Here is a 24,864-nt window from a genome sequence, read left to right on the forward strand (position 1 = left end):
TCGGCCCGTCGCTCTGAGATTCATGCGCTTTCAGTCCGACAAGGTCATATTGCCTTTGGGCCAGCGAATGAATTTGTTTCGCTGCGGCCTGCTTTGGAATTTTTTTTGCCAGTTAGGCTCATTAGCTTCACTTGGTCCTGTTGTCGTGGCTCAAGGTGTCCGTTCTTTCCGATCGGACCCTTTAGTGTTGAATATTTATGTTGCATTATCAGGATCGCAGGGGGTGTATCCTTGTACATAGTTTGGGCTCATATCTGCAAGTATTAATTTCGCAAAATTCTGGGGGGGGGGGGCCCTGAGCTGGACGGACTCACTGTGGCCAACCGGTCTTCCCTGTGCTACAGTGCTCCATTCCGTGCTTGGGTAAGTGCTCTCTTTTTCCCTCTTACCTTGCGTTTGAGCGGTGGTTTTTGATGAGTTTCGTCGTCAGATCGGTCTGATAAGTTCGAAATTCGACATGAAAATAAAACTCGAAATTCGACTTAATTAACACGAAATTCGACTTGTTATGTCGAATTTCGACTTATTAAGTCGAAATTCGACTTAATCTTACTTATTATGTCGAAATTTTACTTAATAAGTCGAAATTGTGAAAAAACTTTCTCGTATGTCACCTAGGGGCTTCCGTATGAAACAGAAACAATTACACAGAAACCCATCATGGAAAGTTTCTTTCTGGTTCTATCTACCTTTCCCACCATCCTTGTGCTAGGCTAGTCTAGCAAAAACCATAGGAAAGGGTACAGTACTCGACGGAAATATTACAATTTTTGGAACTAAAATTTGTATTTCCGAGTAGTACTTACCCTTTCCTATGGTGGGAATCCCGCCCACCTGCCCCGCATAGCTGTTTTTTTTTTTGTCTGCTATGACGTAAAAAGATGGCGGATTTCGCCGGTGGCTAAATGCAATACCGCAGGGCCGGGTTGTATAGAAAAACCATTGGCGATAAATCCAAATTTAGAAAATATTGGCAAAAACCATAGGAAAGGGTAAGTACTACTCGGAAATACAAATTTTAGTTCCAAAAATTAAAATTTTTCAATTACCTTGATCTTTCGTATATATTTAAATTCTCCAAGGGCCCATCAGCTTAAGAAAAATTTGGTCGATCGGACTCAAGATGGCCGTCCTATGACCTTTTTAGTGCCCAAAAATGTCAATTTTGGCCGGAATTCTGGGTCCTGTAGCTTCCTACCTGTTTGCCATTTCTCATTGCAATTTGTGATGGGTATTCTTTTGGCAAGGGATCTTTTATACCTGAGACAAGTATTTTTGATCAGCCAATTATGACGCAATCGGTGGCCATCTTGGTGTCATCAGTACTCGTTCATAGGTGGGAAAAATTTTTTACACATTATATTGATACCTAAGCATATTGTTTTACTACAATCAATTGGAAAGTTGTGGCCCATAACGTGTTCTATGATTTTGGTGAGTTTCAAGGACATACGTTATTCTATATGGTCACCAGGGGGCGTTGAATAGTAGAAGAACTTAGTATTAGATTGGTACCTAGGCATATTTTGTTACCATGATCAATTGCAAAGTTGTTGTTCATGACATGTTCGATGTGGGTTTCAAGGTCATTGGGTTTTGTATATGGTCACCAGGGGGCGTTGAATATTAAAGTAACTTAGTATTTCCATATTAAGTTGGTAACAAGGCATAATTTTGTTATCACAATCAATTACAAAATTGTTGCTGCTGACATGTTCTATGATTGTGGTGGGTTTCAAGGTCATCGGGTTTTGTATATGATGTGTATGTATTTTTCAATATTCACCAGGGAGCATTGAATATTGAAATTGTTAGATTGTTGAGCATTTAGAACCACTTCCCAAGTGGGCATGGTGTCGCTGGACCCCTAGTTTTTCATTGAAATTGCGATAGGAATAATTTGGGAAGGCATCTTGAATATATCAGACAGATTTAAGGATCAGTCAATTGTTTCACAATCATACACAATCACAGAGTCCTTTACGTAGTAATCATACTTTATGTGGTAAAAATTTCAAAGCAATAGAACAACTAAACAACTAAAAAATTTTATTTTATTTTATTATTTTTTGGTACGGGTATGTTTTACTTATCGTCGCATATCGCATTTCAATGCATATTCATTGCAACACTGATTTTGTATCTACTATGATGTATTTTATCGATTGGTTGCAGACACGCACGCACAGCAACAGTAGTAACGTATATAGGCCAACTTACTGTTACTGCGTATGAGCGGCGAACGCCTTCAGATATTTTACACTGCTGGGTGATGATTTTTAGTGAGCATTCATCGGCGCATTTTAACCGCAATAATTCAGGGCCCGACTCGTAATGCATGAGATGCTGAATGTGATTGAATGAGGATATGCCACATTGGAACTAGCCATTACCTTCCAAAATAAATAGGCGTTCATGGGTTCAAGATCGCTCTAAGTGCTCGGAAAACGCTTTTAATTTCTAAAATTTTCTTGGGGGAGGACCCCCGAACCCACCCTAATGGCTTTGCACCTTCGGCGCTCACGAGTGCTGATGGCTACGCTCTCAGCTGGTTCGCGTGTGTAACTCAAGAAAAAAAAACGCAGAATTTATAGGTCGGTGTTCACATCTCTGTAGTAGACACATCCTCCCTCAGCAGGGATTCAAAACCTGATGACATCATGAAACTCTTACAGTACAAACCCCTGCCCTAGTAATGACTACTACCCAAGCCTTAGTTCACTCATCATTTGACCATCCCTTATTACTGGGTGCCTGTATAGAACAGTAAACTCTGCCTAAGTTGGATCTGGCTGAGTGGTGTAACCGCTGAACTCGGTGCAATATGAAAAAATTTTCAGTTTCCTATATAAAGTAATGCTTTCGTATTCACCTAAGCCGTAGCCTGTCAAATCGAATAATCGCCTATCTCGTAGCAATGTCTCAATCATTTTCGTTACTTACTTCGTTACTTACTTACTTAAGCCGTATATTCTGAACGACCATTGGTCTAACCAGTATTATTTAACCCCCAGTGAATTCTGACAATTTATGAACGCATTAATAATGCTCGTAGGGCCGGTGCTGACGGTTCCAAACAGTAAATTAATCCTTCTGCTAGGGTTCGAATCCGGGATAAATGACGCTGACAGCAGAACGACTGCTGGCATGCGAGGTCGCACCCGTCATGTGAATGCAGACGAGGGGATTCCCTGGCTACAGATTAAGATAGGGCCAATCGATCGTACATCAGACAGATGATACGAGTCGCAAAAAAACCAAAAGCTGAGGTTACTTATTCAAATAGTACACATTTGATTATTTGTTAACGTTTTTTTCTGCATATAACAGTTTTTACAGTGAATAAACCTTATATTAGCAACCATAGTCCTTAATGAATGAGTTCCAAAATATTTTTAAAGATTGGTCTTCCAAGTCGTATTCCGGCTATGTCGGACGAAATTATTGGGTACAAATTGATCTGACTTAAGGGGAGTTTACTGTATCAGATTTAAGGGTGTGTTAAAATGATTTTTTTTTTTTTTTCAATAGAGTGGTGCATTAGTGCATAGCTATCGAGGAACTGGCGGAATATTTGAAGTCTGCTGGAATCATCGTGGGGATAAAGTTGGAGCCAGTGCGTCCGATGGATCGGTAAGTAGTTGCAGTGTTACAATGTATCAACCATTAGTCAGCTCAAGTAAAACTTGACTGTTGAACGCAGAGCTAATTCATTTCAAAACTAGTGGAAAATATGCCAAAAATTAGCAATCCAGAATATTCCTCTTAAAGTCACCTTCAAGTTTTTTTTTTTGTCTGCAGTAAATACTGTAGAATGCCTTAATCAAAGTTGATCAACTGCTCGAGTCAGGGAACGTGAATTGATATTGAATTGATGAATTGATCTCGAAAAGCCTTTGACAATCGTTCCCTATTTTCCCTGAAATATTTATGAACGTAACGCAGTTCTCTGATTCTCGAATCGGTGAAATATTGAAATATTTACGATACCAACGCTACCGAGTGTCATGATTTTAGATCGGGCATCTTCATTCCAGACATTTTACCATTTTCCTAATGATTTTAAATGCAACGTCTCTGTGTCTTCAGGTGTTTGTCCTTGATTTACGAAAGTGAAAGGTGTCTACCTCAAATACTAACGTGTCGAGCCTGCCCCTATGTGCGCTCGCATCACCGTGGCGACAACTAACAAACGTCAGTGGTCATAACGCCGACTGTTACTATGGTAACACACAGCCGCCGCGTTCGTGTGTGTGTGTGTGTGGATTTTTCATGTTTCGACCGAAAACAGGAAACAATGCTGCGACGCGCGGTCGTCGTCGAGCGGGCGACCGTTCGACTGCGAAGTAAAAAAAAAATCAGGGAATAACTTTGCGAATCGAAAACACACACGCGTCGAGCGAGTTCGCGCAACGATGTTGTATAATACACGGGATAGAGATAGGTGGCGCCACCTGATTGTGTACACAGAACGAGGTCGACGACCGAATGGAAAGAATCGCTAGAGACAGAGAGAATCAAGGTCTCCGCAACGGACGGATCGTTTGAGCGGAATGCGTCTAACTTTATGAGTGGCGTGTGCTAGTGGGAGAGAACGACCCCGGTCGGTTATAAATAGATATTTTGTAAATTCTCGGATGTTATTTTCGAGGGTAATTATTATTGATGATGATGATGATTTGTACCGTGTGCGCTGATGTGTGCCGCCAATGTTGTGCGCATGCAGATGTGTGCTGCCCGGTGTTGTTTGCCCGTGCAGACGTGCTGTGCGCCGCACTGAGATGTGCCGTCGCCACCGTTGCTGTGCGCGTGTGCGCGAGGTTTTTATTTTGTAAGTATCATTGTGCTGTCTACCTATTCACTAAGATCCCAGCAGATAAAGGTAATAAACAATTGAGGTCCATATTTTCTAAACTTAAATCTTGTTTCTTAATTTATTGTATGACTCGTCCTCATTGTTTAAACATCTTGTGAGCGATACTCGGATCCAGTTCCATTAGTTAAGGAGAAATTTTTCCGGCCCAGTCACTGATGTGACTTAAAAGCGATCTTAGATCATACCGAACTGCCTATAAGTTGTCGCACTGAAATTGGCTCTAAGCAAAATGAGCTTAGGCCAGTACGAAGTTGTTAGTTAAACTGTTTTTTAGTTAACTTGGTTTTAGACTGTTCTTGGATCCACTTTTGACTTTGCAACTGGAGTTCATAGACCATCAGAAATATAGGGGGCCATTTTTCTAAATGTCTGTGGTATACGATCATTCATTTGTCTTTCCATGTTGTAAATTCAGGTGGTTATGTGTTAGATAAGTTTAGCCGCTGGTTGATGTTTTCATAAGATAAACTGGTAGATCTTAATACGTGGCTTTCAATCTGCAGCTATGAACTGGTGTCGCTTTATACGTTTACCATCAGTGGAAAGTTTTGAAAGCGTGCAGATAAAAAATTTTTTCCTCTAGATGAAAGTGGTTAATTTTTGGTCGAAAGTGCCTCGATTGAATTCCGGAAAACCTGCGAGGTATGGGTAATCATTAAATGGAAGTGTGCCAATATGTCGGATGTTGGTGATGCATTTTCAATCAGAAATATCTCGGGTGAATAAATTATAAGAAAGGTGATGAAGGTATAGAATGTCTTAGGCAGCAGATGGATATGTGTTTTATTAAAATGTTATCTGGTCCTCTGCCTTTTATTCTGTTAGAATGTTTTAAGTCTGATGTTTTTGAACTAGGGATTTTTGTCCTACGTCAATGGGCCAGATACAAATCGAGCCTAGTCAGGGCCAGTTATATCTGTGCGAAAACACAATACGCGATTCTAAAATTCTTGCGACTTGTTGCACAAGCTCTATACCAAACAACAACTCGATGCTTCGTTTTTGGTTCTATGTTCATCAAAAAGTATATTTGTCGTATCAGTTCATAAGTGTCTTGAACTAGGCTTAAGTCGTTAGTTGTTGACCATTGAACTAGATTGGTCTTAAATCTTTCACTGCGACTTCTACTGGCCCCTGTTGTTGACTGTAGTGGTCAATTTATCGATGAATATTTGTGGAACTGGATCCAGTGTCGTCCGACTTACGCAGTGGATGGAAAATGATTGAAATAAAGATGGCCACCATGTGCCCTTCCCAGTTTTACTTAAATGTGTAAAGTGTAAATTTTTTCGTAAGGAAATGCGTCCATTAAATTTCGATGAAAAATTGGAAAATAAACAATATAACCAGAGATGGACATCTACAATCGTATTATTATTGATATGATAATTAAGATTATTATCGGTAATAATGATGTTAATGATAAAAGATGAAATAGTTGCATTTTTTGAACGGTAGACTTTTCTATGAAGAACATCAAATCATGATCAGATTTTATAGTAAAATGGATTAAAAAAGAATAAAAAATCGAAGAAAATCTACAAGAAATAATCGTTTTCATGTTTTCTTTTTGTTTGTTGCGTGCGGTGAGGTTTGATTCTGCCAAGGAGAAGCCGATCCAGGTTTATTGATGGCAGGTAAACATTACAGTCAAACCCGATATACTGCCCATATCGGCAGTATAGAGAGTATGACAGTATATCAGGGGTGTTTTACTAAGTATTTGTATTGAGATGTACGTTGAGAAAACCTGGCGTTATGCGGGGGGGGGGGGTGGCATATCGGAGTTAGACTTACTGTATATACAAAATGTTGAAATTTTTCGATTAACATTAAAGCAAGCTCTGCACCTCTCAACCATATGTAGGACTTGATTCTACTGTTGCGTGAAAGATTTGGAATGCAGTATTAATGTATGTCAGTTTTAATGGAAATTAATAGAACTTTCTTTAAGGGTCTGTCTAAAGAACATACCTCTAACCGCCCTTTGGTTTTTTCATTTCGGGTGAAATATCGAGTCCAGTCCGGGTTTTACCTGATATCAAAGATTACTTTAAAGTGGGTTCGAGCGCCAAAATGTACAATTGGCAACTACAATATTTTAAGGTAGAAGGACATATTTCTATTTTTAGATATCTAAAGTTTTCAGTGAATTGTTTTATCGCAAACAGCGCACGCTTTGCTTTATTAATTATATACTCATGATGTCTCCCAGTTTTACCGTTACTTTGCATGATATAGCCCAAATAGTTGTACTGGGTCACTACTATTTCTTTTCCATCGATATGGAATATATCATTTCTGCCGCCTCGCCTCTTGAAAATTACGATTTTGGTTTTCTGAAAAGTGGTAAAGACCGTTTTGTAGACCTTCAGCCGAGACTGCAATAAGCACCGTATCATCGGCGTTAAGTAATACATACAGTTTTAGCCTACAATAACTAACTCCGTTGTAGCCAGCGTTTATAAGTTCATCTTGTAAATCATTTAAAAACATACTGTAAAGAAATGGCGAAAGGCTCTCTCCTTGCCTAACTCCACTATTACAGGTAAAGGGGTTACAGAGAAACCATTATGCTTTACTACTGACTTCACTAAAGAATACATACTTCTAATAATCTCAAGTATTTTCCGTGTGCGTTGAACGTTTTATCGTTTGCGGGCAAAACGTTTTACGAAAAACGTTGTGTGAAAACGTGTTTTCTGTTTCGGCGAAACAAATGTTTTGCCGTGTGCGTTGGGCTTTAGCGAGTCCACATAATATGGATCAATGTCCTCTATCTGTGATTTAGATACTCTTTTAATTCCTCCTCGCAGATCTCGTTTAGTTTCTCCGGTATGCCAAAGAATACTAAATTCGTTCTCCTAGCTCTAGCTTCCTGATCAATAATTCGATCTTCCATTGCCTGCAGACGCGTATTTTCTTGTTTTTGGACAATTCTGTTCTGCTCAAATTCGCTTATTTTCACACTAAGTTCATGCCATAGCTCATCTTTTACTTCATTGATCCTGACATCTATTTTTTCCTCGAGGTCCGATCTGCAATGATCAATCTCTTCTCTAAGTTCTTTGAATTTTGTATCCATTTTCTTTTCAAGACTCAATTTCATATTTCTTATCTCTATTAGGACATCTCTTAGTGATATATCTTCATCAGCTTCTACGTTATCCTCTTCATTATAATCAACATCACATTGGTCGTTCTCGTAACTAGCATTCACAGTGGTCGCAGCTTTTTTCTGTGGCGGAGTACTAACTGAACTGTTTGATGACCCGTTCGAGCGTTCTCTTTTTTAGCTATCGGAGATTTCGTCGCTTCCATTAGTTTCAACTTGCTCACACTGGTTATTTGGCTGTTGTGACTGTTTTTTGGTTGTAGAATCTGCGAACAGGTATTTATCGCGGTTGGCTTTACTGTTGGCTTTATTGTTACTATTGTTCCCTGATTTAGTTTTCGCTCTAGGTTTAGGTCCCATTTTGCACTGGTCAGTGGTCAATCCACCTTCACACGAAGCGGATTGTTCATGCGGAACGACTGCGTTTCAACACTAAACTATATGCTGTGTCACGTATACCACACACAAATTTCAGGCCTGTCAATGCGATATATTCCCACATTTATCACAACTTCCTACAGAATTCCAACTTTTAAAGATGTCGATCACATCCACTTCGATCACAGTTTCACAGTCAAATTACACAGTTTTCGTACCTTTTCTTAGCATTAAAATGATGTTATAATCCGCTTTAATGGAGAGACTGCATTCGCGTGACTTTATGCGGCGGCCATTTTATCTATGCTATATAGTATATATAGTACTATTTCAATAAACTTAAACTTATAAAATTCGATATTACGTATGCGTTGGGCGTTTCGTTTCGATTGTTCATTTATATCCGTGATGAGCTCTTTCGTTTTTATGATATCTTTTCTAATGTCATTGTGTTCCAAACGGGTATTAACAATTGAGTTCTTGACTGCGGTCATTTCGGCTTCAACTTTCGTAACTCTTGCGGATAAATCGTTGATCGATTGGGAGATCGTTTCAATCATTGCATTTAGATCTGGGAGTATGTTAGTATGTTTATTTTCTCGTAGTATGTTTATTTGTAGTATGTTTCTCGTTAGTATGTTTATTTTCTCGATTACGGTATTTAGCATCAGTTCTAATTTGCTTTCTAATTTGCTGCAATCGGGACACTGTTCACAGTCCACTTTCACTATGCCCGGTCTCTACATTCAGGTACTCCAGGGTTCTATATTGTTCTGTTTCTGGACTCTTGTGAATTCTCAATCGGGGATCTCTATGCACGGTTACAGGCGTTTGGTCACCTTGGTCGTACCTAGGGGATTTTTACCCACGGGATTTTACCTACAACCGATGGAACACCTTCGATTCGTAAGATTGTCGGCGTCTCTTTTGGTGCTCGTAATGTTGTTACTTTTACGTTTTTCATCTAAATTTCATGATTCTTCAAGAGATCGAACGAATCCGTATCTTTACAGTGTATACCAAAGCTGAATGGTGTAATCTTTAGCTTTTCTAACACGGGCCTTGAAAGTTCTGTCTTGTAAGGCTTCTTCTAGAAACTCACTTTCGTTTTTCACGTTAAGTCCGTGTTTGCTTACCAGCAGAAAGTAATCAATCGTTTTCGCGAATTTCATGTTATTTGTCCATGATTTAGTATTGATTGGTTCCATCTTTGAGGATGATGCAAATATATTCCAATCATGAAGTTTAAAATAATATATGATTGAACGTAGTTGAGATTATTTTTCTCGTCCCGGTTGGTTGTGCGTCGGAGCTCTGCGACAATACGTATTTACTGTTCGATGGTCATCACGGCTGGTATCAGATTGAAGAGTTCCTCCGTTGCTAAATCCGATTCGAAGATGCCGTTATCGTATTCGGGCACAGTTTTTCAAGAGCTTTGACATTGGTTTTGACTACATCTATTTCCGAACTAAGTAATTGAATTTGATCGTTTCTGGAAGTTTGAAGATTGTCGATTGATCTACCCTGATCGAAAAGCATGGAATGTAGTTAAGTTTTATGTTAGACCACTTAAGATTTTTTCCAATATATACTACACCGAATTTATTTTTTAGAATATTCTTACATATCTTTATCCGTCGCACATGACCTACGAAACATTTGGCCCTCTTCCAATATCCATAAATTAGCGACTGAAAAATATAAAAAGAAATCGGTTATGACTGATTCAAGATTTAGATTTAGATGTTGTTGGCAAATTTGGCCAGTGCCTTATACAGCTCACCCACGAGCAAACCACTCATTCGATACTAAACAATGCTTGAACATAGCGAAGCGAGTTATTTCCGGAACCAGTTGCAATTTAAACGCATTCATTTGTCGTGGCTTGGGCCTTGTCCGATGTTTTTGGTCGGGCCACGTAGCGAATGCTGCCAGGTTTTGCGGTGTTGTCGTGACTCGGCAGGTGGCAGTCAAACCCCTAGCAAGCGAAGCTGATCTACGTGTAGTAGTTTGATTCTTGCGAAACCATTCGCTGACAGAAAATACCCGTCTTTAGGTATTCAGGGAAAAGTTATGAAAAGGGCATTAAAAACCTAAATCAACCAAAAACTCCAAGTACGCTTTTAACAGCTGACCACCCACTCCACTTTAAAGTGATCAGGAATTCACTCGCGACATTTTTTCATTGGAAATGAACTACACAAACACCAGACATTAGACATTATCAGCACAGTTTCAAAAATTTAGCATCCACACTTCGTTCAATGCTTCACATGAGGACATTTTAAATTGAATATTGACTATTAGGGAAATAATGATAATATGCATTCGATCGATAATTTACAATCGATAATTCACCAGTAGCGCCCAAAAGGTAATAGGTTGAATTTATAGTGTCTATGTCTATATACGCATGTTTATGTAATTTGCCCATCCATGTATGTATTTACACATGAATTGTAATTTTGTAATTTTTCTTCTGTGCTCTAAGCAAATGTCTGTTTGTTGAGCAAAATAAACTAAACTAAACTTTATTCGTATCAGCAGTTGCAGATTATCTAGAAAAATTTCACAGTTCCTGGTATCGTCACTGGTTGAACCCTATTGTGCTGTCCTGTTATTGGATGCCTTTCATACTATGGAACGCGATAAATGAAAGGAATATGAGCGCTGCACCGACATAATGTTTTTGCGACGTAATCGTCCCGATATTAGAATTTATATTTCTACAGCGACGTAATACTTTAATGTATTTGCAACGACGTAAGTTTTTGTGACGACGTAAGTTATTTCCGAAAATCACCACCAGGTGGCACTGCATATGTTCATTCAATCGAAAAATCCGGACTGTGTATGTGTATTTGGCGCGTCTGTATAAATGATGGAGATGGAAGATATTCCGGTTAGTCTCAGCCTTCACACCTGGTTGACAGTGTTGTAACCGTTACAACAGTTTATCAAAGCCAGATGGCTACAGTCCGCGTGGACCTGGTTGCCACCGAGATCGCGTGTGAACTCGCGTATCATATTCGTTAACACGTGTATAATTTTTTGACGCCTTATAAAACGTTACCATTATGAAACCTAAACAATGTTAACCATTCAGCGTCATTTTACAAACGACAGCCGTAAATCGATGTGCAAAACGTCACAGGTCTATGTGTACACAAACAAGCTATCTGGCAAAATATTATTGACATACATGTAGAATGGCTTCCTGTGATTATATAATGACCTATATTTGAACGTCGAAATGTTATATTGCATTGAATATCATTAGAAGACGTATTGTAATAGTAAAGGATGTATGATTATATCAGAAGCGGCAGGCATAAATAGAAATGATAAGTAAATCGGATTATTCGGTTAAATGGCGGATGTATACACGATTTGGAAGTCTGATATAAAAGTCAGACCCTGACGTGGGCATGCCGGTGGAATGACGAAGCTATCTACGATGTGTGTAGGGCCGGCGTGAATTTCATCAGCGGCTACAAGCGGTCAATATGAAAATGTGTAAACATATAATTTCAATATTCAAACGTTTCAATATGTTCGATATTAGGAGTATGCAGGTTTCGTGAGATTAGCAATTTATAATAGCATAGCTGTCATATACGGCTCCGCGTCTTCTGATGGCATGTGTATTAGGTGACAATTCAATTCAATTCTTTATTGATCCCTTTACATTGAAATTCCGGGATAAAATTCCCAAATTCAATAAATACAAATTTTAAAATAAATTAATACAACATACATGACACACGGGTAATTCATACAGAACAACATAAGCATGTTATTTTAAATGACAATGTCTACTTCAACCCACCCAGACTCAAGACTCTAGGATATCGAGCGACAGCCAAACCCGTGGCCCGGGCCGGCTGGCTAGGCCACACGATATGTTCGAAGTCATGATGAAGCAGACATCAGAAGAGCTCTTTCTTCAACCATGGAGGCTATGAAGTTGCAGACCAGCTTAGAGGCATAAGTAAATGAAGTCGGTCGCAAGTTCGCGATCAATTATTGAGAATTTTCAATAAAAAAATTTAAACTACTACTAGAGTCGAAGACCTGTATCATCTACCCAATCGCCAAATCTCATCATTCCCCAAATTTCTTAAAACTTCGATTTCAAATTTGCAATTCCACATTAGCTTAGCCCAGAAATTCTAAATTTTTTTCGCAGGCGTCAAATAATTTTCTAAAATTAATTTTCTTGTTGTTTTTAACGAGTTTAAGACTGTGTCTGTTCTCTCGTTTGTTTATTTTGTGCTTTATACAGTAACATTTTGACAGTTCTGTAAAGTTTTGTAACATTCTCAACAGATTGTAATCTTAATTAGTTTCTAGCCGATTTTGTATAAAAGCCGTAGCAAATTCTCTGTAAAATCGGTTCATCTTTGTAAGCCTGATGGTGCACGTCTCTCTGCCAAAAAATCGCTCTCGTCTTTAATCTGAAGAAAGCCTTGCAGTTAGTCATTTCATGACCAAGGGACAGGACGACGACTTTGCCTCGCTTTGCTGCTTCAAGGGACAGGACGACGACTCTGCCTCGCTTTTGCTGCTTCAACCAGGGAACGCGGTGACTCTGGCCGACTCGCTAATTTTGCCTCTGCCTGGTGACCCGCCTGGCTTTGCTTCTACCTTGGCGACCCGCCTGGCTTCTGCTTCAGCCATGCCTTTGCTTTTCTTCTGTCCGAGAACATATGCAGTCACTCCCCATCGACTGTCAGTGGAGTGAGCCCGAAACCCCGTGGTGTTGGACCGAGAACTCTCCCAAACATTAACTGGTCCCTCGAGCCGGATTGAGGACGACGAAGATGACCGAAGAAAGCAGAAAACTGAAGACCACCAGAGGCTGCAGAAAAGCAACGTTTACCCGGATCTGCAACCAAGCAACCACGCTGATCGAAGTTCGAGGCAGCCGAACCCAGTTGGTGTCGCTGGTCCAGAAGTTAGCAGACGCCTTAGAAAATGTCGCGATAGCCAATGACACGTACGTCGACAGCCTCAACGATGAAACTGAGACAGCCGCCGCAGAGAAATACGTCACCGAAATCGAAGAGACGCACACACAGATGGTCGCTAGCTTTAATACCTATCTGCAGTCAAGAGCTGACGACGCCTCATCCGTCATGTCAAAGGCCTCGTCAGCGGCGTCACGAGCAACCACCGTATGTGCGCAGAAGAAGGCCCTTGAAGTAAAACAACTGAGACGTCGCCTCGAAATAGAACGTCAACAAGATGAACTCACTCGTCAAGCCAAGCTAGCCCAGGCTGAAGACGAAGCCGACGCCGCCGCGCTAGAAGCCAGCCTCCAGGACGCAGATGTCTTAAACGCTGATCGCATACATGACTTCGACGACGAAATGCAGCCTATGGCACAGCCCGATAGAATTCCACTGCTGCCACAACCCGACAGAATTCCACTGATGCCACAACTCGATAGAATTCCACTGATGTCACAGCCCGATAGAATTCCACTGATGTCACAGCCCGATAGAATTCCACTGATGTCGCAGCCCGACAGAATTACGCTGATGTCACAGCCCGACAAAATCCTGCCTATGCCGCAGCCCGATAGAATCCTGCCTATGCCGCAGCCCGATAGAATCCTGCCTACGCCGCAGCCCGATAGATCTTTGCCGCCGAAGCAGTCCGTTATACCGCCGCCTGACTGGTCCATGTCGTATCAACCCGAATATCAGCCGAACCGCAACCAACCAACCAACCAACCAACCAACCAACCAACCAACCAACCAACCAACCAACCAACCAACCAACCAACCAACCAACCAACCAACCAACCAACCAACCAACCAATTAAAGCAGAAGATCGAACCATCTATTCTCAAAGTCCGTACCGAAGATACATTTGCACAAGTTTGACGGTGATCCAAGTGATTGGCCGAAATGGTATGGTTTGTGTAAGGCACTGATTGACGACCAACCAGATCTTACAAACACAGAGAAAATCACGCACTCGCAGTCAGCCGTGACCGGTGTCGCACAGCAGACGATTGCCGGTATGATGTACAAAGGTTGACTATATCACCAAGCTTTGACATCACTCGAAGAAAGATTCGGCCGAGAAGAAGACGTCGTTAAAGCGTGCCTCAAGAAAGTTTTCCAAAGTACCCGCTGAAGAATTGTGATGCAGGACCGCTCGAAAGATTTCAAGCTAGCCTGCACTGTGCCGTGACGACCCTTGAGAATCTCGGCTATGAGGGTGACCTAGCAAGCGTAGAGAATCATCGCCGAATCGTAATGAAACTACCCCTAGAACTCAACCGAGAATGGGGCAAGAAAGTATTTGAGATTGAACCACGCCGCCCAAACCTGTCCGAGTAGATGGCCGACACAGCAAGTTAAAATAACATTGAACTGTCCAGCCATGCGGACTGAAACACGAGAAACTCGAGGCTTCGACCGACCACGACCGAATACTAGATCGATGTTCACGACCCAGAATCTGCAACGAAGACCACAAGCTCGCTGTATGTCGAACGTTTAAGCTGAAATCTGTCAACGAGAGATCAGCGTACATTGCAGAGTCAAAGAGTTGTTTCTGCTGTTTGGGAGAAGGTCATCGCGTGAGATCCTGTCCCGGCAAGAAAACGTGTAATCAGCCAAACTGCAAGGGGTGATTTCCAAGCTGATCGAAGTTCGAGGCAGCCGAACCCAGTTGGTGTCGCTGGTCCAGAAGTTAGCAGACGCCTTAGAAAATGTCGCGATAGCCAATGACACGAACGTCGACAGCCTCAACGATGAAACTGAGACAGCCGCCGCAGAGAAATACGTCACCGAAATCGAAGAGACGCACACACAGATGGTCGCTAGCTTTAATACCTATCTGCAGTCAAGAGCTGACGACGCCTCATCCGTCATGTCAAAGGCCTCGTCAGCGGCGTCACGAGCAACCACCGTATGTGCGCAGAAGAAGGCCCTTGAAGTAAAACAACTGAGACGTCGCCTCGAAATAGAACGTCAACAAGATGAACTCACTCGTCAAGCCAAGCTAGCCCAGGCTGAAGACGAAGCCGACGCCGCCGCGCTAGAAGCCAGCCTCCAGGACGCAGATGTCTTAAACGCTGATCGCATACATGACTTCGACGACGAAATGCAGCCTATGGCACAGCCCGATAGAATTCCACTGCTGCCACAACCCGACAGAATTCCACTGATGCCACAACTCGATAGAATTCCACTGATGTCACAGCCCGATAGAATTCCACTGATGTCACAGCCCGATAGAATTCCACTGATGTCGCAGCCCGACAGAATTACGCTGATGTCACAGCCCGACAAAATCCTGCCTATGCCGCAGCCCGATAGAATCCTGCCTATGCCGCAGCCCGATAGAATCCTGCCTACGCCGCAGCCCGATAGATCTTTGCCGCCGAAGCAGTCCGTTATACCGCCGCCTGACTGGTCCATGTCGTATCAACCCGAATATCAGCCGAACCGCAACCAACCAACCAACCAACCAACCAACCAACCAACCAACCAACCAACCAACCAACCAACCAACCAACCAACCAACCAACCAACCAACCAACCAACCAACCAATTAAAGCAGAAGATCGAACCATCTATTCTCAAAGTCCGTACCGAAGATACATTTGCACAAGTTTGACGGTGATCCAAGTGATTGGCCGAAATGGTATGGTTTGTGTAAGGCACTGATTGACGACCAACCAGATCTTACAAACACAGAGAAAATCACGCACTCGCAGTCAGCCGTGACCGGTGTCGCACAGCAGACGATTGCCGGTATGATGTACAAAGGTTGACTATATCACCAAGCTTTGACATCACTCGAAGAAAGATTCGGCCGAGAAGAAGACGTCGTTAAAGCGTGCCTCAAGAAAGTTTTCCAAAGTACCCGCTGAAGAATTGTGATGCAGGACCGCTCGAAAGATTTCAAGCTAGCCTGCACTGTGCCGTGACGACCCTTGAGAATCTCGGCTATGAGGGTGACCTAGCAAGCGTAGAGAATCATCGCCGAATCGTAATGAAACTACCCCTAGAACTCAACCGAGAATGGGGCAAGAAAGTATTTGAGATTGAACCACGCCGCCCAAACCTGTCCGAGTAGATGGCCGACACAGCAAGTTAAAATAACATTGAACTGTCCAGCCATGCGGACTGAAACACGAGAAACTCGAGGCTTCGACCGACCACGACCGAATACTAGATCGATGTTCACGACCCAGAATCTGCAACGAAGACCACAAGCTCGCTGTATGTCGAACGTTTAAGCTGAAATCTGTCAACGAGAGATCAGCGTACATTGCAGAGTCAAAGAGTTGTTTCTGCTGTTTGGGAGAAGGTCATCGCGTGAGATCCTGTCCCGGCAAGAAAACGTGTAATCAGCCAAACTGCAAGGGGAAACATCACCCCCTGCTACACGGGAGTCAACGAGTGTACCCGAAGAGATAAGTTGCTGCAGTGTGTCTATCAGATGGATTATCCGTCAACAGCCAAGTATACCATGAGACTGAAGCTGAAATCAACACTATTAGCTGTCAGAAGCATAACGTGTCGAACGCCATACTGCAAGTCGTTCCAGTCAGACTTTACGGCACCAAGATACCTACGCGTTGCTCGACTCAGGCACACAGACGTCACTGTGCTGTAGCGAACTTGTTGATCGACTCGGTATCAGCGGTGAGAGAAAATTTCTGAAGTTGAGCAATGTCGAAAATGACGGTGAACGGTACAAGACGCTTAAATTCAAGATGAAAATCAAACCAAAGCAGTCAACAATGTCATAGAAGTCAACGAGGCGTGGGCTGTACCCAGATTGAACGTTTCGATGCCGAAGATAAAGAAAACGATAATCGAAAATTACTTCAGTGACATTTGTATACCAGAAACGTCATCCGGGCAAGTGGAAGTTCTGCTGGGAGCCAACGTCATCAAAGCCATCATCCAGCACGAAGTCAGAACAGCAGGGCCCGGCCGACCGATTGCCGTAAGAACCGATTTTGGTTGGGCCGTTACTGTCAATATGGCGAATACCGAACAGACGACTGAAAGAAACGTATTGTGCCTCGGGAAGTCAACCGATAATATCCACGAGACGCTTGACGCATGGTGGTCAACGGAGTCTTTCGGAACGAAGTACGACAAGCCCGTAGCCGAATCCCGAGAAGATATCAGAGCCGATAAGAACCTGCGAGAGAGAATGAGATGTCTCGGTGACAGATACGAGACGAGCCTGCTGTGGAAGAACGACGACGTGCAGTTACCGAATAATCGCCATATGGCCTACCGCCGATTAGAAACGACCGAGAAGTCCTTGATTCGTGACCCAGCGAAGGCAGAAGCATATAAGCAGACATTCGCAGCTTACATCGCCGATGGTTACGCCCGTAAACTGACACCACTTGAAGCTGCCTCTAACGAGAAGAAGAGATTGTATTTGCCGCATCACGCCGTCGTAAACCCGAACAAGAAGAAGATCAGAGTAGTATTTGACGCTGCTGCCACTTACCAGGGAGTGTCACTGAATAACCAACTCATAACCGGCCCAGATCTGCTCCAATGCCTACCGGGAATCCTACTAAGATTCAGAGAAGAGCCGATTGCTATAACGGCCGATATTGAGCAGATGTATCACCAAATAAAAGTTCGAGAAGAAGACCGACCAGCGCTCAGTTTTCTGTGGAGAGACCTAGATACCACGAGTCCGCCAGACGTCTACGAAATGCAAGTCACAATCTTCGGCGCCCGGTGTTCTCCAGCCATGGCGAATTACGTCTTAAGAAAGACAGCAGAAGACAACGAATCAGAAGTAGACACAGACACTGCCGCGGCCATTAGAAAACATTTCTACATGGACGATTTTCTGAAGCTATTCAACGCGCAAAGGATGTAACAATGCTGCTGAAACGTGGTGGATTCAGACTGACGAAATGGACGAGCAACAGCCGTGAAGTCCTGCAAGCATTACCACCATCCGAAGTCAGCTGCCAGACGATCGATCTCATGGCCGACCAGCTACCCGCTGAACGTACCCTCGGGGTGATATGGTATCCAGAGTCAGACACGATTGGCTTCAAGGTCCGAGAAGCAATGACGCCGGCTACCAAACGGGGAGTGCTTAGCAAAGTTTCATCAGTTTTTGACCCGTTTGGCATTGCTGCACCATTCACAGTGAAAATCATGATGCAACGTCTTTGGTGTCAGAAACTCGACTGGAATGATGAACTAACTGGGGTTGACCTGGAAAATTGGCAGATGTGGCTCGAAGAATTGATCAAACTTGAGATGCTGAAAATTCCGAGATGTTACCGAGTACAAGATGTGCCGTCGACCGGGCGACAACTACACGTCTTCTGTGACGCATCCGATAAAGCCTTTGGTGCCGTGGCTTACCTCCGCACGCAACACGCTGATGGCAACGTCCGAGTCGCATTCGTCATGAGCAGATATCGCGTCGCCCCGCCGAAGAAACTATCAATAGTTCAGTTAGAGATGCAAGCAGCAGTCCTGGCCGTGAGACTAGCCGACACCATTCGCAAAGAAATGAGCTACGTAATCGATGAGACGATATTCTGGTCAGACAGCGAAATTGTGCTGAAGTATATCGCAAACGAAACGAAACGATTCCACATCTTCATCGCCAATCGGGTAGCTGAAATCCACGACTCCTCGCACCCAAACCAATGGCGACACATCCCAGGCAGTCTGAACCAAGCTGACATTGTGTCGAGAGGTGCCACCGTCACAGAACTCAAGTCCAGCGTCTGGCTAGAAGGGCCTGAATTCCTAGAACTTGATGACACAAACTGGCCGAAGCCGAAACTAGACGACTCAACACTGCAAGACGATCCCGAAGTTAAGAAAGTCAACACACTGTCCGTCGCAGAAGTGTCAACCGCGCTTCCGGACCCTGCCAGATGGTCGTCGTGGATGAAATACAAACGAGTCGTCGCGACAGTAGTCAGGGCTAAGTCGATCCTGATGAAGTGAGACGTCGCGAACACCGACCCGCTGAAAGTTTCAGAGCTCGAAGAGGTGGAAATCCTGATTTTTTAAGCGGCACAAGAAGCAGCGTACGGCGACGAAATAGATGATTTACGAAGCCACCGACCAATCTCGAGAACTAGCAAAATACTGGCGTTAACTCCGAAGCTTGATGAGAACGATGTCTTGAGAGTAGGTGGTCAGTAATTGTATATATCTTGTTTCATACCAAAGGTCGAAGGGTCGAGCTCAATAAAAATAGATTCTCACACGCTCGAATTTATTTTTATTTTTTACTCACTCGCCCCTTCAACCTTTGATAGCAAACAAGATATATACAATTACTCTAATAATTTCAAATTTTAAAAGTGTGAGTAAAGTGTTAGCATAATAATCTAGATAAATACGATCAAATATAGATTTCGAATAATAAAAAATCAATTTTTAAACATAAAAAGTGTGAGTGAAATAATTCATATTTTAACATTGAATATTTATATTTATATGCGTTAGGTTCTTGATTTTAAACTTAAAGGTGTGAGTAATGTGTGAGTGAAATAATTCATATTTTAACATTGAATAATTGTTTGAGTGAGATTTATTTTAATAAAAGTTGTGTAATAAAAATGAAGACAGAAGAAGAAGAACCCAAATTCAAAATCGAAATAACAGAAACTAATATCTTATTTTCATTATCTAACATTAAAAATTATATTTCAGCAACAAATTTAGTGTATGGAAGACAATATAAAATTGATAATATTACTATGATTAATCAAATATTATTTAATTACTGTACTAATAGATACTTTAGATAATGGTGCTAAAAATCCTAAAATATTTAATACAGTTTTGAATTATAAAGGAACTTTAGATGAAAAAAATTATAAATATTCTTCAAACTCCGTTTAATGAAAGAAATGATGATTTAATACTTTCTAAAAGTTGCAATGATTTGATTAACTTAAGAATTGAAAAACGGCAATTATATTATGTATAATGAAAATTCATCAAATATTGGAATTCAATGTGAATCATTTAATAATAATTCTTATAAAGATATTGGAATTCAATGTAAATTAGATGATGAATTTAAAAAGTTCAATCTTAATGAGAAAGTGTATTGTGATTGTGGAGGTAAATATTTAAGATCATATAAATCAAAACATTATCAAACAATTAAACATATCAAATATGAAATGAATAATAATTCTATATTGAAAAAAGATTAAGCTGTATGTTTCAAATATATAATAGTTAAAACATTGAGAAATTAGTTAATGAATAACTGTTAGACAGTAAGTTTAATTGTTATTTGATTTAATCATATAGAAGTTTAATATTTTGAAAATGATTATTGAATATTAAATCAAAAACTAGTAAATACTTTTTAATCTTTTAATTTTTTTCTTAAATAAATGGATGGTTTCATTCCAACCGGAAGTAGTGATTTGAAACATTATTTAGTTGCTGGACGTTTAATATTGGCTGCGCTTTACTTTTACTATGAAAATATCAGTAAGGATCGGATTAATGAAAATATGAAATTAAGTAAGAAATTAAAGAAGTTAAATGGAAATAATAAAAATAATCATAAAAAAGTTAATATTGAATCAGATTAGTGAATTTATCTAATAATTAAATGAGTGAAAATATACCAAATTTATTACACCTTATTTACAGAAATCAAGAGCAACTGAAATTAATTATTATGATTTCTGGAATGGTTTCTTTTTCAGTAAGTGATGTCTCAGAAGTGATTTATTCATATATGATATTAAATTTCTTTACATTTGACTAGAATAATACAAGAGCGATATAAGTTAGTTAGTTTATTCAATTAGAAAAACAATAAAATGATACAAGAATGATATTAGCAGTTAAGTAACCGTTACAACCGTATCACAGCCAGATGGCTACAGTTTGCGTGGACCTGGTTGCCACCGAGATCGCGTATCATAATCGTAAACACGTGTATAATTTTTGTTTTTAACGAGTTTAAGACTGTGTCTGTTCTCTCGTTTGTTTATTTTGTGCTTTATATAGTAACATTTTGACAGTTCTGTAAAGTTTTGAAACATTCTCAACAGATTGTAATCTTAATTAGTTTCTAGCCGATTTTGTATAAAAGCCGTAGCAAATTCTCTGTAAAATCAGTTCATCTTTGTAAGCCTGATGGTGCACGTCTCTCTGCCAAATAAATCGCTCTCGTCTTTACTCTGAAGGAGTTAGTCATTTCATGACCAAGGGACAGGACGACGACTTTGCCTCGCTTTGCTGCTTCAAGGGACAGGACGACGACTCTGCCTCGCTTTTGCTGCTTCAACCAGGGAACGCGGTGACTCTGGCCGACTCGCTAATTTTGCCTCCGCCTGGTGACCCGCCTGGCTTTGCCTTGCTTCTGTCATATACAGTCCTCCTCGCTCAATCGCTTCCTCACTCCCCATCGACTGTCAGTGGAGTGAGCCCGAAACCCCGTGGTGTTGGACCGAGAACTCTCCCAACAGACTGATTCCGAGAAGAAAATGTAATTCAATTCAATTGACCACTATAAAGAAATTGAGCTTCCTAAGACATCGAATATAGCTGAATTACAAGCTGATTGTCCTGAAATCGGTCCACTTCTAGCACTAAAATTGGATTCTGACGATCTGCCCATTGATGACAATGAGGCCCGAAGTTGTACCTTCGGTCAAATCTTTTCACTGTTGATAACGTCGCATTGTACTTCCTGTATACTCCACGTGACTTCTGTTCGAAAAGCTGAAAAAATCCTTCGTCTTTTAGTAGTTCCCATCTCATTACGCAAAGATGTTCTCAAAGCCTACCATGACTCCCTAGTAGGTGGCTACCATCAGGGTCAGGACCGACTATGTGGAGTTCTTCGCACCAAGTAATTGGGATTCTATGTATAAAGATTGCCGCGATTACGTCGCAACCTGCGAAACATGTCAAGAGAAACGAGATTATACCAAACACCCAGCACCTCTGCAACCCCTTCCAATTGAATAACGTTTCTCTCGATGGCATATTGACTTTCTCGGCCCAATAACACATACCAAAGATGGCAATAAGGTTATCCTCTTAGTTGTAGATAGCAATTCAAAATGACCAGAAGCGTTTGCCCTAGAATCCCAGGATACCATTGAAGTTGCAAATGCTCTATTCCGCGAGATATTTTGTCGTTATGGAGCACCTAGGTCATTCGTCTCAGATAGAGGTAAAACTCTCATGTCCAATTTACTCAAGGCTTTATGTGAACACTTCCAACCAAACAATGCTACACTGCCCCTTATCGACCCCAATCAAATGCAGTCTGTGAGCGCACTAACCAATTCATTTGGCAATCACTCAGGGCGTACAAAAATGAAGCCCAAGACAATAAGGATAAGCTTCTCCCATCTATCATGATGAGTTTTCGGCATGCACCGTCAGCTGAAGGGTCAGGCTTTAGCCCATTTTATATGTTGTATGGTGAGGACATGCGCCTCCCGATAGATCCAGCCCTCATCCCACGGGACACATTGTCGAAAAACCACAGTCTACCTGCAAAATATTCTCCGTGAGCTCTCAATATCTCACAAAATTGCAAATGAGAACATAGCTAGATCTCAAGCTAGATACAAAGCAAAGCATGATAAAAAGGCATCTGTGCCCGCATTTAAGGTCAATGATAGAGTTTGGCGTCACGTGATGAAGGTTTAACCCCCAAATTATGTAAGAAATTTATCGGCCCGTACTACATCACTAACATTGGCGAAAAATGCACTTATCAGCTAAGAAACGTCTCCGACAATACGTTACTCAAATCCATGATTAACGCCGATGGGTTAAACATCTTTAAAGAAACAGCACCGGTTTCACTAACACGAATGTCAGCTTGAATATCAGTAGAATAATCAGCTTGTTGATTGAGGCTGGTCACCAGGGGCCAGTTTTAAAGACTGGTATTATTTTTTCCCCGAGACTTTCGATTGAAAATGAATTGAGTCTGCCCCCGGGTTAAAGTTAATACTATTCTATGAAACCAGCCCCATGATGATGATTAGAAATGATGAGAAAACCTTAGGGCTATCAACCAAATGGCTTCAGAACACAATAGCTTCAAAGTACGTAGGTAAAGATAGATCCTAGAATGAAAGAGATCCCCATATAGATTGCCATAATTCTGCAAGTGGGATTCTTGACGACTTACGGTTATATGTATGAAATTCCCTCGGGACTTTTTTGCCTGTAGTAAGGCAATCAAACACGGTTGGGGATTCCCCCTTCAATATTCGGCTCGGACACCTGTTAGCCTACTAGGATACCTCTCCCCTCTAAAGGTGTGATTATTTCAAAAGTTAGGTTAGGTTTGTGGGACGAAAATCACTTCAATGCGTAGCTAAGATGCTGATCTAAACAGCCGTAAACGGCATTTCTCCTGGGTCGACGCGCTTACATTTAATAATAATAATATAATATGTATCTTATATAGCGCTAAATCCAGCCAGGCTGCTCAGAGCGCTTTACATTGTTTGATATTATTACCCCGGCAAATTTTATACTCTAACATTGAATATAACTCTAGGTATAGGGTATACTCGCGCCTTACGCGGTGGTTCCGCGAGGCCTATATAAGGAGAGTCCCAAAGCTAACCCTGCTAAGGCTGAATAATCTGCAGAACATCCATTCTTCCGACTTTCATCCTTTCATGACACACGTATACACCAGACATCCATTTCATCGCCACACTTTCAAAAACTGATCGTTCACGCTTCACATCGTGTTTTGAAAAATTTTGTACTTATTTAGGAAACAGAAAAATAAAGACATCTTAAAAACATGTGTTTTCAATTGAGTTAGCCCCTGTGTTAAAGATAATACCAGTAACTCTTGTACGTAGTCACTTAGAATATGTCATCAAACTTTTGATCGTCCCAAGCAAATCCATATTTCAACTTCATTTTACATTGAAAACGAACTACAAACACATGACATTGTAGATCATTCCATCGACGCACTTTCAAACACCGTGATAATCCACACTTTCACATGTGTTCAGAACTTCACCAGAAACATTGTAAATTGAAAACGAACTACAGTCTAAAGACACACGACTACTTCACACGACTACGGTACATGTCCGAAGAATGATTACAGGCTGCAGAATCATACCTGCATTAGGTCCATGGGCATTTTGCGCCCAGGACCTCCATTGTCGTACTACAACCTACCCCATTTAGAGCCGAGTAATACCGGACATCCGGCATGCATCATTCTTTTATCCGCCTGTCCGTTTCTGTATAGATTCCACCAGAAAACTGCAGAACCTTTTGTTACGGGCACCGATACATTCAACATGGTGAAAACTGTCCGACCTCCATGCACTACATCGCTCAACTAATGAATAAAATTGACATAACATTAAAATGAAATGTTCTTCTTTTCAATCTAGTCGACACGCGGGATAGTCAACTTACACGTCAACATATATCGGCGAAAAAATCACAATAGGGATCGGACAAATTGTGT

General features: G+C 41.4%; 2 protein-coding genes across 4 annotated transcripts in view; one reads left to right on the top strand and one right to left on the bottom strand.

The window, feature by feature from the left end:
* LOC141910764 (F-box-like/WD repeat-containing protein TBL1XR1) overlaps positions 1-6,405 on the top strand; it is a 51,374-nt gene extending 44,969 nt beyond the window's left edge. For all 3 annotated transcript variants that reach the window (XM_074801548.1, XM_074801549.1, XM_074801550.1), the window contains exons 13-14: positions 3,532-3,633; positions 4,090-6,405. In XM_074801548.1, coding sequence (XP_074657649.1) covers positions 3,532-3,633; positions 4,090-4,116 — 129 coding nt within the window. In that variant the 3' untranslated portion in view covers positions 4,117-6,405. The remainder of the gene's footprint in view (positions 1-3,531; positions 3,634-4,089) is intronic.
* Positions 6,406-9,934: 3,529 nt separating this feature from the next.
* LOC141911038 (prolyl 4-hydroxylase subunit alpha-3-like) overlaps positions 9,935-24,864 on the bottom strand; it is a 33,882-nt gene continuing 18,952 nt past the window's right edge. The window contains exons 11-12 of the mRNA XM_074801987.1: positions 24,567-24,732; positions 9,935-10,063 (exon numbers count right to left, since the gene is read on the bottom strand). Coding sequence (XP_074658088.1) covers positions 9,993-10,063; positions 24,567-24,732 — 237 coding nt within the window. The 3' untranslated portion in view covers positions 9,935-9,992. The remainder of the gene's footprint in view (positions 10,064-24,566; positions 24,733-24,864) is intronic.

This window comes from Tubulanus polymorphus, chromosome 9, assembly GCF_964204645.1.
Source record: "Tubulanus polymorphus chromosome 9, tnTubPoly1.2, whole genome shotgun sequence".
Classification (NCBI taxonomy): domain Eukaryota; kingdom Metazoa; phylum Nemertea; class Palaeonemertea; order Tubulaniformes; family Tubulanidae; genus Tubulanus; species Tubulanus polymorphus.